Source organism: Panthera tigris, chromosome C1, assembly GCF_018350195.1.
Source record: "Panthera tigris isolate Pti1 chromosome C1, P.tigris_Pti1_mat1.1, whole genome shotgun sequence".
NCBI lineage: Eukaryota > Metazoa > Chordata > Mammalia > Carnivora > Felidae > Panthera > Panthera tigris.
This window is the reverse complement of record NC_056667.1, coordinates 78,840,260-78,857,135: the sequence shown is the minus strand read 5'-3', so window position 1 is coordinate 78,857,135 and position 16,876 is coordinate 78,840,260. Positions and strand designations below refer to the sequence as shown.

The window sequence follows — 16,876 nt, the reverse complement described above, 5'->3', positions numbered from 1 at the left end:
CCGCGGGGGCTCATCGCTCTGTGCGCAGGCGGCGCTGCTGTTGGCCGCGGGATCCAGCCTGTGTTAGACAAAAGCTGGCAGAACTACACCATTCTCCGGCCGGGCAGAAACACCAAAATGTGCGGATTCTGCAGACCAATTTAGGTGCTTTCCTCCAGGTTTTAGACTCCGGTCGTGTATGAGAATCCCCCAACTCGCATCCGGAAACTGTATTTGGGGATGCTGCTGCTCAAAAAGAAATGTAACAAGTGCATCCATCCTGTCCCAGTTCAGTGTGTTTCTTTTCACGCGCTGCCTTTGTGTCCGTGGTGCGTTTCAACTTGTGTTCTTGACAGGTCGCTAGGATACTTGAAGTCTCCGAAGAGATGAGGAAGAACATGGGTGTGAGCTCAGGGCTGGAACTCATTACCTTGCCGTATGGCCACCAGCTGCGCCTGGACATAATTGAAAGGTGAGCAGTGCCATCCTTGCATTTCCGGCCCGTCAGAGCAGAGAGGGGCACACCACTGACCCGCCCCGGCGCCTCTCCCTTCTCCCGGAAGCCTGAGCCAGGGAATTCCTGGAGAAGCACAAAGAGAAAGCGCAGAGGAAGTCGGGGGAACAAAGAATGCGTTCCTGTCCTTTCCCCAGGAGGGAGTGGAGGACAGAACAGATGATTGGCCCTTGCCAGCGGAAGTCACCCAGCCACCAGCCCCGGGCGGTGGCAGGCAGATTGACTCCGACATCTCGCCACCTCACTGAGCTGAGGCTCCTCTGTCTCTTCTGAGTTTAAGATCACTTTAGGACCAAGTGGGAGTTTGTGGGAAAGGCTGGGAAGCACAGAGTCTGAACAGTGTCTTCTTTGAGGGATGGACAGGGGATGGTGGCGCTCGGGGGCCCCCAACCTCGGAAGCATCACTCCCCTCTCTCACAAGTTCCCCAAATACCCGGGCCCTGGCTGTCCTTTAAAGCCCACCCGTGTGAACACTGGATGTTTAGAAATTAAAAAGACAGAAGGTAGCGAGGCATGTTATAAAGAGAAGCACTTAAACCTTAAACACAAGTGTAAAACAATTGCTTAAAGAGCATGGAAAGTCATTTGATTAAATTAAGCAAGGATTAGGAAACTTTAAAGAGAGAGGAAGTGCCAGACCAGATTCCTGTATCACCACAGAAGTTGGACTTGTTGACACACAAGCAAAGACCACTGATTTCGGCAAGACTGTCTTGTTATCTTAAGCATCCTGTTTGTCCAGCCAGTTTCCTAGTTGTCATGACACACACATGGGTTGTGATGGACAACTGAGACCCCAGCTTTCCATGAGAAGAGGGCGGCCAGTGATGCTTCAGAGGCTGCAAGGCCCGAGGGCCACCATCCCCATGACATCTTTCTGTGGCAGCTGAAATGTTTTTATCTCATTACAGTAGCCACTAACCACATGGGGCTATTGAGAGCCTGAAATGTAGTGACTGGGAGACACAGTATCGTATTTTACTATTTACTTTTTAAAGTGTAAATAGCCCTATGTGGCTGGTGGACATCGCATTCCTAGGATGTCAGCTCCTGAAAAGTGAACCTTGCATTTCAGGTAGCCTCGGGAATCCATACAGCTGCTCTCAAGGTTACCTGGCTAGAGAGCTGATAAAAGGACCCCCCTGCCACTGTTGCTTTGGCTTCACAGCCATGGATAGGAGACATCCAGAATGCTGAACGAAAGGCTTCTGGGAGGCAGCAGGTTAGGAAATGGTCCTTGGCTTTGTTCAGGCATCCTTGTTGTTTAATGCCTTTGGAGAATGGCAGGCCTGACTTCTGAATTTTCCTACTTCTCCTTACAGGCTTTCTTAGATTCTAGCCTCTCTCTCCAGGCATCTTCTCCCCTCCCTAGTGTCCCAGGGGCCTGCTTCTCAGTTCCACTAGCTTGTCCTCTGTTGTTGCTGGGCCAGTGGTCACCGTTTCAACGGAGACAGCTGTTTGCCATGTGATGCATCTCAGCTGAAATATCCCAGGGTTCCAGACCTTACTTTATCGGTGTTGTTAGGTATGCTGGATGTGCGCTCTGGGCCCAGGCTGAGGTCAGCAGGCTGGGGGCTTCTCCAGGTTCTTTTCTGAATTCCACTCCTGTCTCCATCTGTTTCCCCTTTCTCCTGATCTCTCCTTGCCTGGAGCCTCTCTGCCTGGCTTACTTCCTGCCCAGGGCTGACCTGGGGGATCTGCCTGCTAGAGTCTGGGGAGCGGTTTTCTTCCTTACAGTGTGTTTACTAAATAAAGGCCAAGGTTATAGCCATTTCAGAAGGTTAAATGACATCATCATCTTGTGTTTTAGAATCAAATACAAACCACCCTTGATTTTTAATTTACCACCTCACCCATTCCAGGCCTACTGAGTGGAGATGTCCTTGGTATAACATTTAGTGCCTCTTCTTGCCTCAGATCTGCCATGCTGAATTGTTCTTCCTACAGCGGTATATGCAGGAGGTTTTAGGCACATGTTGGTTGAATGAATGGATAGAATTAATTAATATGATGCCGGGTTTTAAAGATGTAGAGAACCTATCTTTTATTAAGGGCCATTTAAAACATAGGAAAAAACAGTGAATGAAAGAATCAATTGAAGGCAACATGGAAAATTAGTTACTGTTAGTTGAAAGAAACATCTGAAATCCTCAGCTCAACCTTAACACTTTACAAATGAGAAAACTCTTGACGGGGCTGCCTGGGTGGCTCGGTCAGTTGAGCGTCCGACATCGACTCAGGTCATGATCTCATGGTACGTGAATGTAAGCCCCATAGCGGGCTCCATGCTGACAGCTCAGAGCCTGGAGCCTGCTTTGGATTCTGTGTGTGTGTGTGTGTGTGTGTGTGTGTGTGTGTGTCTCTCTCTCTGCCCCTCCCACTTGCGCTATGTCTCTCTCTCTCTCTCTCTCTCTCTCTCTCTCTCTCTCTCAAAAATAAGTAAAAACCATTTTTAAAAAAACTTGAATAAATTCAATAAAAATATAAAAATTAAAAATATATAAAAATAAAAAAATAAAAATTTTGTTAGGATCCATTAAGACATCAGGAAGAAGAAAGAAAGAAAAAGGTAGAGAGGTAGAGACAGACAAAATGGACCAAGATACAGAGAAAGATGGGCACACAGAGACAATTGTGTTACCAACTACTGTTTAAATGTTTGAGAGAGCAGGGAAGGGGCAGAGAGAGGGAGAGAGAGAGAATCCCAAGCAGGCCCTGCACTAACAGCACAGAGCCTGATATGGGGCTTGAACCCATGAACCATGAGATCATGACCTGAGCCAAGATCGAGTTGGATGCTTAACCAACTGAGCCACCCAGGTGCCCCATGGCACTTTAATGATTTTTACACCCCCACGCCATCTGTTTCTCACAACAAGACTTGCTCACATTTTTACAGTGAAGAGATTGAGGAGTGGACAGTCAGGGAGCAGCCTATGGTCACACTGCAAGCAAGCGCCATACACACACACACACACACACACACACACGAACACACTCAGAGATAGGAGAGCTCATTGCATATTTCATAACCATTAGAGAAAGTAGTAATGCTAGCCACTTGATGAATCATGCCACCCTTGGCCTAGAGCAGTGAGAGAGAGACCAACACATGTGGCCAGAGAGAAGCGTGGCTGTGGAGTGACATCCTTAGCTGTGAACTTTCAGAACAAGGTGGCCCCAGAGTTTCAAAGACATGTTGCATTTTAGTAACCAAAACTATGGATGGGGCTTCACCTCCAGCACTTGTACCACAGCCTGGAAGAAAGTTATTGGAGGCCTTTCTGGCCCAAAGCAGTCAGCTGATGTAGGGAGAGAAGGAAAGGACTGCGGTCTGTGCTGCTGCCATCGGCAGAGACTTCTCTGTGACTCCATTCATATTAGTCCCGTTGTCATCACTGTGCTTCCTGTTCTGGGTCTGTGAGCTTGACCCTGGTAGTACAGGATGAGAAAAGGGAGGATTGTTGGCAGATACAAGATTTCTGTTTTATTAGGGTCTGACTTTACAGGGAAATTCCTGCTGGTCGGCTATTCAGTCTTTGTCCACATCGCCATTCACTTTCTGGCCTCTTGACCAGACACACAGACTCTCCATTCTTACTTCCTCATCCCTTTTTATGTTCCAAGACCCATATCGTCTTCTTGGGTCAAGCATATTCTCTCGTTTCCTGTTCCTTCCATTCCCCAGTTCAGGGGCACAGTGGAGGTGGCCAGAGCTCCCCTGAGAATGGGAGTCCCCAGTGTGTTGAGGGACCGGGTGTCTCCCTGGACCTCTCATGGCAGAAGGTACCGGGAGCCACGTGTACTTTTTAGCAGCTTCACCCCAGCAGGGTCCTCTTCATGCCCCCAGATCCAGAGCTGCACATGGCCCTGTCCTGCCCTGACTCTTGATAGTGCACCCTCTGAGGCCTAGCCCAGGCCCTGCCGCAGGCAGCCTGTGGGAGTGGTCTCGCTGTTGAAATCAGCAACCAAATTATCTGAGCTGCCAGCACAGAGCGAAGGCAGCAAAAGGCAACAAAGCTAGTCCCTTTTCTTGCTGGGTTGCATTCCTTTCCTCCTCGTCCTGTCGCCCCTGGGCCTGACCACTGATGTCCTCCCTCCCAGACACAACACGATGGCCATCGGCATCGCAGTGGACATTCTGGGCTGCACGGGCTCTTTGGAGGACCGAGCAGCCACCCTCAATAGGATCATCCAGGTGGCGGTGGAACTGAAAGACTCCATGGGGGACCTCTATTCTTTCTCGGCCATCATGAAAGCCCTGGAAATGCCACAGGTGAGGTTCCACTTGCTTCGTGTGCCCTGCAGGCCTGTGTGCACTCATTGTTCTGCAAAGTGGTCTGCAAGCCCATGCTTAGCAAATCACAGACTATTTTCGTCCATCTCAGAAGGTAAACTGAATCATACTGAAAGCAGCTTGGATTAGGGGACAACCCAAAGCAGTGTCCTAAGTGTTTCGGTTCTGTTTTTAAAAACAGTGGATGATTGTCGACTGCCCACACTTTCTCTCTGGCATGCAGTAAGAAGAGTCATCCTCAGGAGCCATCGGTATTCCTTAAGAACCAATGAGGATGATCTGTCTGGCTAATGTGTGTTGTATAATAGAGACTGCTCTCATCTGGGTCATCAGGCATTTGGGGAGCTTCTATCTGAGAATCCCCAGAGTGGCTTGTCTCAAAGTATGTTCCTTAGGTCAGCTAAAAGAGACTTCCGTTAAAAAATTCAGATTTCTAGCTCATCTGCCAGATAACCTCCTAATTAGAGTTTCTGAAAGTGTGCATTTGCAGTTTATATGCTTTGATGGGCTGTTTTTAGGATGTGTTGAACCTGAAAGTCTGTATTTAAAATCGAACAGACCTGACAGAGGAAAGTTGTTCTGTTATCTTGATTGCCCAGATTCCCGCTTTCCCGTTTCTGTCCTGCCGAGCAAGCCCTAGGCGTTTAAAATCTCGCCCTCAGGCTCCTCTAGTCCTATATAAACCCAGTCTGTGACCAGTAACACCAAAACCACGGGGTGGGTCATTTAGCTTGGCTGTTTCATAACCACAGCTGAAAATCCACCACTGCCACTAGGGGAGACAGCTACAGTCACATGTCCTGCAAGTCAGAGCACATTTGAGCAAGGTCTAGCCATGAATTTAAAGCAAGGTCACCCTAAAAACAAGCTGAACAACTTAATGCCGTCACAAGGAAATTTGGGGGGGAGTCAGTTCCTATTACAATAGTCTAACAGTTTGAAAACTCTTTAGACATACTGGAATTTCATAGGCTCCATATTTAGAATAAGCAAATCTAGATGTATTTTCATGATATACTGACTCCTATAATAGGGGTTATAATTTTTCACTCACGTTGTTTCTAATTTGTATCATATTTATTTCTTCTTAGCCAAAACTGCCTGTAATTTTGGAAGGCTGAGGCAACAGAGTAAGCTGAGTGTCTGTCACCCTTCAGCTCAGAGCTTTCTCTGAGAGCAGCAAAGAGGATGTTTGAGGGATCATGTGCTTGCCCTCCATGACATCACACTCAGCAATTAGGGACTTCTCCCCGAGCACCTAATATGCCTTTGCAGGTGGCTCCCTAGCCTCCAGCAGCATCAGACTCTTCCTGCTGGCATTGGTCCTCCAGGATATTCCGGACCCTGCAATGAGCTAGGGCACTGCTGGGGGAGGGAAGTGGCAGACCCAGGGAAAGCCAAGAGGAGAATCACATCCCTTCTGTGTATCATCATCCAAACCTGTCCCTATACTACAGGCTCAACGTGCCTTCTCTTTGTAGCTTCTAGTATCAAGAAAGAGCATCCAGCAGATGGGCCCAGACAAGAGACCAGGGCTGCTTTCAGAAAGGCAGATACTTCACAGGAGGGGAGAGAAGGCACATTGAGAAGGGGGTGGCCAGAGGAAGACAAGTAGTGTCTTTTCTGTCCCAGCAGACCTGCGGGTGCTGGTAGCTTCGCACCGTCCTCTGGGAAAATGCAGCTCTTAGAGGCCAAGGGAATGAATCTCTTACCAGCTATAAAACCTGGAGCAAGTTAACTATTCTCTTCTGGTTTCTGATCTGTAAAACGAGGCCAAAATACTGCCTCGCGGGGCATTGTGAGGATTAATTGAAATTCCTCAAATACCCAACACAGAGCTGGCCCTTGTCCCCCAAGTATTAGTGCCGTTCCTCTTTCTTATTTCACGTAAAAAACCTCAGATGCTTAGGCTTGCTGGTTTTATGGTATGAGTGGGGGTGGTTTGTCTCAGAGCAGTCAGAGTCAGTGGCAGGTGTTAGCCTTGACTGTTCTAAAACAAACGATAAAGGAGTAGTGGCATCATATGGTTGGGCAGTGTTCTCTGTGTCTCAAACATTATGAGTAAATTAAAATGCTGTATGTTCTGTTCGTCCATGCTTTCATCAATATAACCTCTGGACAGTTGGCAATTCCCATCAACATTTACCATGCATGTATTCTTTGACCCAGTAATTACACTTCTGGAAATTTATCCCCCAGATATTTTCACACATAGACACATTTGCAAAATCTTCACAAGGTACTTTCATAATGGAAAAAAATTTCTAAAACTCTCTGGGAGACTAAACTTTATCCATAAAGTGGAACTTCATGAAGAAGTTTAACAAAATAAGGCTGTCTGTGCTTGTTTTGTACTACTTCTATGGAAAAAAATGTGTAATGTATGCGATGCATTTTATATAAAAAAGTTGTGTATATGTGTGTGTGTAAAGATTCGTGCACACACAGAAGAAACTGAGCTGCCTCTGGATGGGCCATCAGAGCAATACAGAACAGGGTGGGATGGGGGTTAGCCTTTCTCTATACGATGCTCTCAACTGCTTTGACTTTATTTTAAAGAGAGCCTTTTCCAAAATGATCACACCTTTCTTTCTTCCAGATCACAAGATTAGAAAAAACATGGACTGCCCTCCGGCACCAATACACCCAGACCGCCATCCTCTATGAGAAACAGCTGAAGCCTTTCAGCAAAATCCTGCATGAAGGCAGAGGTGAGTGCAGAGTCAGCACAAGCAGGCGTGTGTCTGTGAGACCATTAGGTCACGTCTGCTCTGGTTTGATCAAAGCCTTGAGCCGGACATATCATGATACCCGAGTTATCTGTAGGATTGTTGATGGATCATCAAGGCTTTTTATCAGATGACAGCATCACTTCTAGAAGAACTGCAGTTGCCAAAACAGGACATGGGCTACCAGTCATCTCATTCTGTGCTTACCTTTCTTAATTGAGGTGTAATGTATGTAGCATTATATTAGTTGTAGGTGTATGATGTAGTGAGTATTTGTGTATATTGCAAAACGATCACAATCCAATCAATACCTACATCATACACAGTTATGAAATTTTTCTTTCCTGTGAGGAGAACTCTCAAGATCCATTCTCTTGGCTCCTTTCAAATGTGCAGTGCAGTGTTAACTGTAGTCACTGTGCTGTACGTTACCTCCCTATTACTTTTTTATTCTGCACCTGGGAATTTGTATCTTTTGACCCTGTCCACCCATTTTGCCCACCCATAACCCCCAGGCTCAAGCAACCATCAATCTGTTCTCTATATCCATAAGCTCAGGAACTTTTTGGGGTTTTGGGTTTCGTTTTTTTAGATTCCACATATAAGTGAGATCATAGTATTGACACATATATTACATATGTAAGATATACATATATAGCTACAGTATTGATCTTTTTCTGTGACATATTTCACTTAGCAAAATGCCCTCAAGGTCCATTCATTCATGTTGTCCCAAATGGCAGGATTTCATTTATTTATTTTTTTTTTAAGTTTAAGACAGAAAGAGAAAGAAAGAGAGTGCATGAGCAGGGGAAGGGCAAAGAGACAGGGAGAGAGAGAATCCCAAGCAGGACTCTCACTGTCAGCACAGATTCTGACACAGGGCTCAAACCCACAAACCGTGAAATCATGACCTGAGACAAGAGTTGGACGCTCAACTGACTGAGCCACCCAGGCATCCCTCATTTCTTATTTCTATGGTTGAATAATACTCCAGTGTGTGTGTGTGTGTGTGTGTGTGTGTGTGTGTGTGTGTGTATGTGTGTGTATTTATAAATATGTATGTAAGTATACCCACGTTATCCATTCATCGCATCAGTGGACACTTTGGTTGTTTCCATATCTTGGCTATTGTAAATAATGTAGTGAACATGGGGTGCAGATATTTTTTTCAATATGTTTTTGTTTTCTTCAGATAAATACCCAGAAGTGGAACTGCTGGATAATATGGTAGTTCCATTTTTAATTTTTTGAGGACTCTCCATACTGTTTTCTATAGTGGCTGTATTAATTTACATGCCTGCCAACAGTGCACAAGGGTTCTCTTTTCTCCACATCCTTTCCAATATTTGTTATTTGTCTTTTTGATATACCCATTCTAACAAGTGTGAGGTGACATCTCATTGTGGTTTTGATTTGCATTTCCCTGATGATCACCTTTCCATATACCTGTTGACTATCTGTATCTCCTCTGGAAAAATGTCTATTTAGATCCTCTGCCTTTTTCATTGGTGTTTTTTTTTTCTTTCTGTTTTGCTGTTGACTTGTATAAATTCTTTATATATTTTGAATATTAACCCCTTATCAAATATGATTTCCAAATATCTTCTCCCATTCAGTAGTTTGCCTTTTCATTTTGTTGATGATTTTCTTTGTTGTGGAGAAACTTTTTAGTTTGATATAGTCCCACTTGTTTATTTTTGCTTTTGCTATCAGAAAAAAAATCATTGCCAAACTAATGTCAGGAAGCTTCTGCCTATGTTATCTTCCAGGAGTTCTATGGTTTCAGGTCTTACATTCAAGTCTTTAATCCATTTTGAGTTGATATTTGTGTATGGTGTAAGACAGTGTCTGATTTTCATTGTTACATGGGGCTCTTCAGTTTTCTCACTACCATTTATTGAAGAAACTGTCCTTTCCCATTGAACATTCTTGACTCCTTTGTCATAAATTAAGTGGCCATAAATGCATGGGTTTATTTCTGGGCTCCCTATTCTGTTCCGTTGATGTAGGTGTCTGTTTTTATACTAATAAAATATTGTTTGATTACTATAGCTTTGGAATATAGTTTGAAACCAGGAAGTATGATGCCTCCATCTTTGTTCTTTCTTAAAACTTCTTTGGCTATTTGGGGTCTTCAGTGGTTTCCCCATATTTAGGATTGTTTGCTGTATTTCTGTGAAAAATGCCAGTGGAATTTTGTAAGGATTGCACTGAATCTTAGATTGCTTTAGATAGTATGGACACCATGAACACAGAGTATCTTTCCATTGTTTTGTGTTTTCTTCAGTTCTTCCATCAGTGTCATATAGTTTTCAGTATACAGGTCTTTCAGCTCCTTAGTTAAATTTATTCCCACATATTCTTTTTCATTTAACTGTACGTGGGATTGTTTTCTTCATTTCTCTTCCTGATAGTTCATTGCTGGTGTATGGACATGCAACAGACTTTTGTATATTAATTTTGTATCGTGCAACTTTACTGAATTCCTGTATTAGTTCTAACAGTTTTTGATGGAGTTTTTAATGGTTTCCATATATAATATGTCATCTGCAAATAGTGACAGTTTTACTTCTTCCTTTCCAGTTGGAATGCCTTTTATTTTTTTTTCTTGCCCAGTTGCTCAGTCTAGGACATCTAATACTATGTTGAATAAAAGTGCTGAGAGTAGGTATCCTTGTCTTGCTTCTGATCTTAGGAAAAAAAGGTTTCAGCTTTTCACCATTGAGTATGATTTAGCTGTAGGTTTGTCATATATGATCTTTATTATGTAGAGGTATGTTTCTTCTATACCTACTTTGTTGGGAGTGTTTTTAATCATAAATGGATGTTGAATTTTGTCAAATGCTTTTTCTGCATCTATTGAGTTGATCATCTGATTTTTATCCTTCATTTTATTAATGTGGTGTGTCATATTGATCGGTGTGTATATGTTGACCCATGCTTGCATCCCTGGAATAAATCCTACTTGATCATAGTATATGATCTTTTTTAATGTATTGTTGAATTCAGCTTGTCAGTATTTTGTTGAGGATTTTTGCATCCTTGTTCATCAGGGATATTGCCTGTAATTTCCTTTTCTTGTAGAGCCTCTGTCTGGTTTTGGTATCAAGGTAATGCTGGCCTCATAAAATGAGTTTGGAAGTATTCCCTCCTCTTCTATTTTTGAGAAGAGTTTGAGAAGGATTGGTATTCATTTATGTTTGGTAGAATTACCAGTGAAGCTTTCTGGTCCTGGATTTTTGTTTGTAGGGAGATTTTTGATTATTAATTCAATCTCTTACTGGTAATAAGTTTGTTTAGATTTTCTATTTCTTCATGATTCAACCTTAGTAGGTTGTATATTGTTAGGGACATATTAATTTCTTCTAGGTTGTCCAATTTGTTGGTGTATAATTGTTCATTGTAGTCTCTTATGATCCTTTGTTTATCTGTAGTTTCAGGTGAAACTTCTCTTTCATTTCTGATTTTATTTGTGTCATCTCCTTGGTGAGTCTTTAGCTAAAGGTTTGTCAATTTTCTTTTCAAAGAACCAGCTCTTAGGTTCATTGATACTTTCTATTGTCATTGTAGTCTCTATTTCATTCTGTTCTAATCTTTGTTTCCTTCCTTCTATTAACTTTCAGCTTTGTTCTTTTTCTAGTTTCTTGAGGTGTAAAATATGTTTGAGATTTTTTTTTTTTTTGTTTCTTGAGATAGGGATTGATGAGTATGAATTCTCTTAGAACTGTTTTTGCTGCATCCCATAGATTTTGGTATGTTGTTTCTCGATTTTCATGGTATTCTTTTAGTTCCCTTTTGACCCACTGGATGTTTAATAGCATGTTGTTCAACATCCACATATTTGTAATTTTATACCTTTCTTCATGTAATTAATTTCTGGTTTCATACCACTGTGGTCAGAAAAGATGCTTGATAGGATTACAGTCTTAAGACTTGTATTGTGACTTGCCATATGATCTACCCTGGAGAATGTTCCATGTGCACTTAAGAATACGTATTCTGTTGCTTTTGGATGGAATACTCTGTATATATCTGTTAAGTCCATCAGATCTAATGTGTTGTTAAGGTAGTTATTTTCTTACTGATTTTCTATCTGGATATCTGTCCAGTAAGTGGGGTATTAAAGTCTTCTATTGTGGTGTTGTCTGTTTCTTCCTTTAGGTCTGTTAATATTTGCTTTATACATTTAGGTGCTTCTATGTTGGGTACATAAATATTTTCAAATGTTATATCCTCTTATCAGATTGATCTCTTTACCATTATGTAATGCTCTTTTTTGTTTGTTATTACAGTCTTCATTTTAATGCCTATTTGGTATAAGTATAGCTCTTCAAGCTTTGTTTTGGTTTCCACTTGCATGATTATCTTTTTCCATCTCTTCAACTTTCAGTCTGTATGTGTACCTATATCTGAAGTGAGTCTTTTGTAGGAAGCATAAGGATGGGTCTTTTTTTTTTTTTTTTTTTTTTTAATCTATTCAGTCACTGTATGTCTTGAAAATTTAGTCCATTTACATTTAATTATTGATTGGTATACTTTTTGCCATTTTTCATTGTTTTCATTCATTACTTGCTTTCATTATTTTCTGTTTTATCATTCCTCTCTGCCCCTTTCTTGTTCACCTCATTAGTGACTTGATGATTTTCTTTAGTGATATGCATGGATTCCTTTCTCCTTATCTTTTGTGTGTCTACTGTAGGTTTATGCTTCCTGGTTACCTTGAGGCTTACGTTTAACAATTTATAACAGTCTACTGTTGAAGTTGATACCAACTTAAGTTTGAATGCATTCTAAATCTCTACATTTTTACCTCCCACACGTTTTATTTTTGATGTCACATTATACATCTTTTTACCACTTCTGTTTTTTAACCTTCATACTAGCTTTATTAGTGATTAATCCATCTTTACTATTTACTTTTATCAGTGAGATTTGTACTTCTATATGTTTTGTTAATAATTAACACCCTTTCTTTTCAGCTTACAGAAGTCCCTTTAACATTTCTTGTACAGCCAGTTTAGTAGTGATGAACCCCTTTATCTTTTGTCTAGAAATCTCTTTCTTTCCCTTTCAATTCTGAATGATAGCTTTGCCAGATAGATTATACTTGGGTTGGAAGTTTTTTTTTCTTTTAGCACTTTGAATATATTGTGTGAGTCCCTTCTGGCTTCTAAAGTTTCTGCTGAAAAGTCTGCTGATAGACTCTTATGGTAGTTCCCTTGTACATTACACGTTTTTCTCTTACTGCTTTTTAGATTTTTTCCTTTTCATTAACTTTTGACAATTTAATTGGGTGGGTCTTATTTGTAACTCTCTGGGCTTTCCTAGATCTGGATGTCTATTTCCTTCTCCAAGTTAGGGAAGTTTTCAGCCATTATTTCATCAAGTAAGTTTTCTGCCCCTTTCTCTTTTTTTCTAGGACTCCTATAATGCAAATGTTAGTTTAAGGGAGTTATGGAATGTCATCAAGAAGACTATATTCACGTTTTTCTTTTTTTTTTTTTTTTTTTTTCTGTTTGCTGCTCTGATTGTATGAGTTCCATTGTCTTGTCTTTGAGTTCACTACTCCTTCCTTCTGCTCCATCTATTCTGTTGAAACCCTCTCATGTAATTTTCAGTTTTCTTCAGCTCTGTGACTTCTGTTTGGTACTTATATTTTCTATCTCTTGACGTCCTCACTGTGTTTATTCTTGACCCAAATCCAGTGAGCATCTTTATGACCACTATTTTGAACTCTTTATCAGGTAAATTACTTATCACCATTTCATTAAGGTTTCTTCTGTGTTTTGTTCTTTCATTTGGAACATATTCCTGTTTCTTCAAACAGCCACCTCTCTCAGGCTTGAAGAAGTGGCCTCATGTAGGAGATGAACCTTATCATTCAACCCAGACCTAGTTCTTGGTTGTCTAACCTTTGTGTTTGTCCAAGCAGTCTTTTTTCTATATTTCATGGCTCCCAGTAGTTGCGGATATGTCAAGACCTGTCAGTGTCCCAAAGTGGAGGGTCTCAGCACCTAGATTCGGTCAGTTGGAAGCCAGACCCTCAGGCATCAGTTTTTTAAATTATGCAAATATATATAATCCTGTGGGAATGCAAGCATAAGCCCCACTGTCCACCAGAGCCAGGTAATCTGGAGGTGTCTCCTGGGTGACAGTTGCAAAAAAAAGGGCTTCAGAGAAATGTATTAGCTAGCTCCCTTCTGAGAGGTACCAGGAAGCTATAGCAAGGCAGAAGGAGAGTGCAAAGATAGTGTCCACAACCCTACACTATCTGGGACCATCTCTGTAGGCCCCAATTGTGTGCCAAACATGAAGCCCACCCCTCGGGCCAAAGCTCCAGGACAAGCAAATAGGCTTCTTTCCCAGAAAGACTGGGGATGTGTCTCAGTCGGCTGTCTGTGCTGTGCCTTAGGGGTGCCTGTCTCTCCGGTTGTTACAGTTGTGAGACACGGAATCACAAGTCCCTCTGGCCTTCAGAGCCAAGTGGTCAGGGATGTATCATGAGGAACAGCCACAAAAATGGAGACACCAGATGTATGTAAAATCTCCCCTCTGGAGATACTGGCACTCTGGAATTTGGCAGAGGGAGAGCATATAGATGGTGCCCACAGGAAGCAAGAAAAAATGATGGCACCTGCCGGCTAGAACAAGGCAGAGGAAGAACATGAAGATGGTGCCTGCCAGCCAGTGGATCCCTGGCTGTGTGCTAAATTAATGCCTGCTCCTCCGACCAACTCTTCAAGATTAGCAAATGAGCCCCTCTTAATTGGCTAACTCCATGGTGAGCCGTGGGGCAGGTGAGTCTGAGCACACAAGCCCTTTAAGAGCTCTTTCTCAGATTGTCTCAGACTTGTGGGTCTTGCGGATGTATGCAGGGTTGATTTTCAAAGCTAGATGTTTTGGGGGCTTGTCTCTTTGGTGCAGGTCTTAAACGCAGGGAGGCTGCAAGTTTTGAGTTCTCTCCCAATTGTGGGTTGCTGTGCCAGGGTTGGGGTTTATGACAAGACTGGGTCCTGACCTCTCCTACCTGCTTCAATGTGGACCACGTTTTGTTCACCTGATATGTAGGAGTTGCTCAGTTTTTAGTTTTTTTCCAGAGGAATTTCCATATTTACCTGCAGAGTTGGGTGTGTCCACTGGGGGGAGGTAAGCACAGGCTCCTCCTACGTCACCATCTTGAATTGGAACTGTCTTTGCTTAACTTGGAAAAAAGAATACAACATAGAAAACTTTATCCTGTTTTTCAGAGTCTACGTGTGTTCCCCCCAACAAAATATCAGTCCCACTATTGATGCCTCTTGTGACCTTAATGGAGCGCCAGGAGGTCACTTTTGAAGGAACTGACATGTGGGAAAAAAATGACGAAAGCTGTGAGATTATGCTGAACCACTTGGCAACAGCCCGTCTCATGGCAGAGGCTGCAGACAGCTACCGGATGAACGCCGAGAGGATCTTGGAAGGTAAGAGCTATGTTCTATAGGCCACTCTCTACTCTGCAGAGTGATTAGAATGAAGGAACTTTGAAAAAGCATGGATGGTCTCAGGAAAAGACCAAATAGGAAAGATTAAGGCATGAAATTCCATTTCTTACGATGAATCCTTACTTTCTCTTAATCTCTAAGTGACTTGAGAGTCCTGTTTATCCTTTTTTATGTGTTCGGTTGTGTCAGTGGCATAGAATAAGCTGAGAGAAAGGGTCAACAAGGAATTGGTCAGCCTACCTACCATTAGAACTCCTGATCAGAGCTATTTGAAGATGTGATGGGCCAATATGGGGAGTTAGACTTCTGTGTGACTTCATTTATCTTCATTCCTGTTTCTTCCCAGTCACACTGGGAGGTGAGCTCCCCTGCTTTTAGCATCAGAGGGTCCAACACAGGTAAAGGCACTGCAGAGACAGCGTGGAGAGAAATATAAACCACCAGTACTTAGGTCTGGATTCATGTAAAGTGTGCCTTAAGTAATGACCACTTAGACTGAAGGAGGTGGATGGAGGTGGGAAGGCCTTCCCTGTAGGACTGCAGCTGAGAAAGAGTCTGTTAAGGGTTTTAAACATGGGAGAGTGTCATGACATGGTCAGATTTATTTTAAATTTTGCATCTGTGTGTGGGAGGCTGGAGGGCTGAAGGCTTGTAGGCAAAAAGACCATTTAGGAAGCAGGTACGAGAAAGAAGGCTTTACTCAAGGTGGTTATCAGGAATGACTATTTTCTCTTCTTCACTGTATTTCTGAAATTCCTCAAGGGCCCAAAGTTATATCCACAAAGTTAAGAAAAAATTATATAGGGCAGGAGAGGCCTATTTATTTCACCATAAAGCAAAGTTGTTGCTTCAGAACCAGAATTTGGGTCTAAACAATTTATACTGTATCTGCTGTAGGTTTAAGAACTACATACCTGTTTCAAGTTTTTCCTCAGAAAGTTCTCCACAGTTGGCAGTGTAGGATTCAAAAAATAAAAGCACATAATTCAATTCACCAGATATTAGAGTGCCTATTTATACAAGGGTAATAACTATACTACCCTAGATGTTGCCTAAGCCAATATATTAGAATGGGTTTTGAGAAAAGCACTTTAAGCTGCTCTATAGCAAATCACTTTAAAGGTATCTAATGGTATTTCTCAGTTAATCCTGCTACAGGTTTATATAGCAAGTTCCCATTGCTGCAAGTAACTATGAACCCAGTAGGAGCAGAGATCTGCTCAACTAACAAATACCCAGCCCAAGGCAGGGACTCAAAGCATGTTAACTGAACGAATGGAAGTCATCATCTGGCCTCCAGGATGTTATCTGTCAAAGATATTCTGGCTTCACATGGAAGGATGGACAAAGAAGGCTTCTATTCTTAACCACAAAGATCCTATAGATCTAGATGGTAGAGATATATGTAAGGACAGAGCAGATTAAGCCGTAAGTAATCAAAGATGAGAACCACAGCCTGTCTGACTCTTTGGCTGTTGGTCTCTACTTCACTAATAGAGTTGACTGAATATTCTTGGCTTTAAGTAGAGCAGATCTTCTCTTATGAAACAGAGGGAGAGAGTCAAGAAACAGATCCACACATATGGCTGTCAATATATTTTTGAGAAAGGTGCCAATGAAATTCATTGGATTTAGTCGTTCAACAAATGGTGCTGGAACTATTGGATATGATATGCAGAAGAAAAAATGAATCATCTTTACTGCATACCATATACATTAATTAATCCAAAATGGATCATAGACCCAAATGTAAGAGCTAAAGTATAAAGCTCCTATAAGATGACATAGGGAAAATTCACTGTGGCCTTGGATTAGCAAAGCTATTTTAGGACCCAAAAAGCCTGAACCACACCAAAAAATGCTGATGAATCAA

The 16,876-nt window shown here is 42.1% G+C and overlaps 1 protein-coding gene across 5 annotated transcripts in view; it reads left to right on the top strand.

The window, feature by feature from the left end:
• Window positions 1-16,876, top strand: part of BCAR3 (BCAR3 adaptor protein, NSP family member) — a 208,721-nt gene that overhangs the window by 190,037 nt on the left and 1,808 nt on the right. For all 5 annotated transcript variants that reach the window (XM_042997925.1, XM_042997924.1, XM_042997921.1 and 2 more), the window contains 4 exons: window positions 336-451; window positions 4,598-4,769; window positions 7,390-7,501; window positions 14,770-14,982. In XM_042997925.1, the coding sequence (XP_042853859.1) occupies window positions 336-451; window positions 4,598-4,769; window positions 7,390-7,501; window positions 14,770-14,982 (613 nt within the window). The remainder of the gene's footprint in view (window positions 1-335; window positions 452-4,597; window positions 4,770-7,389; window positions 7,502-14,769; window positions 14,983-16,876) is intronic.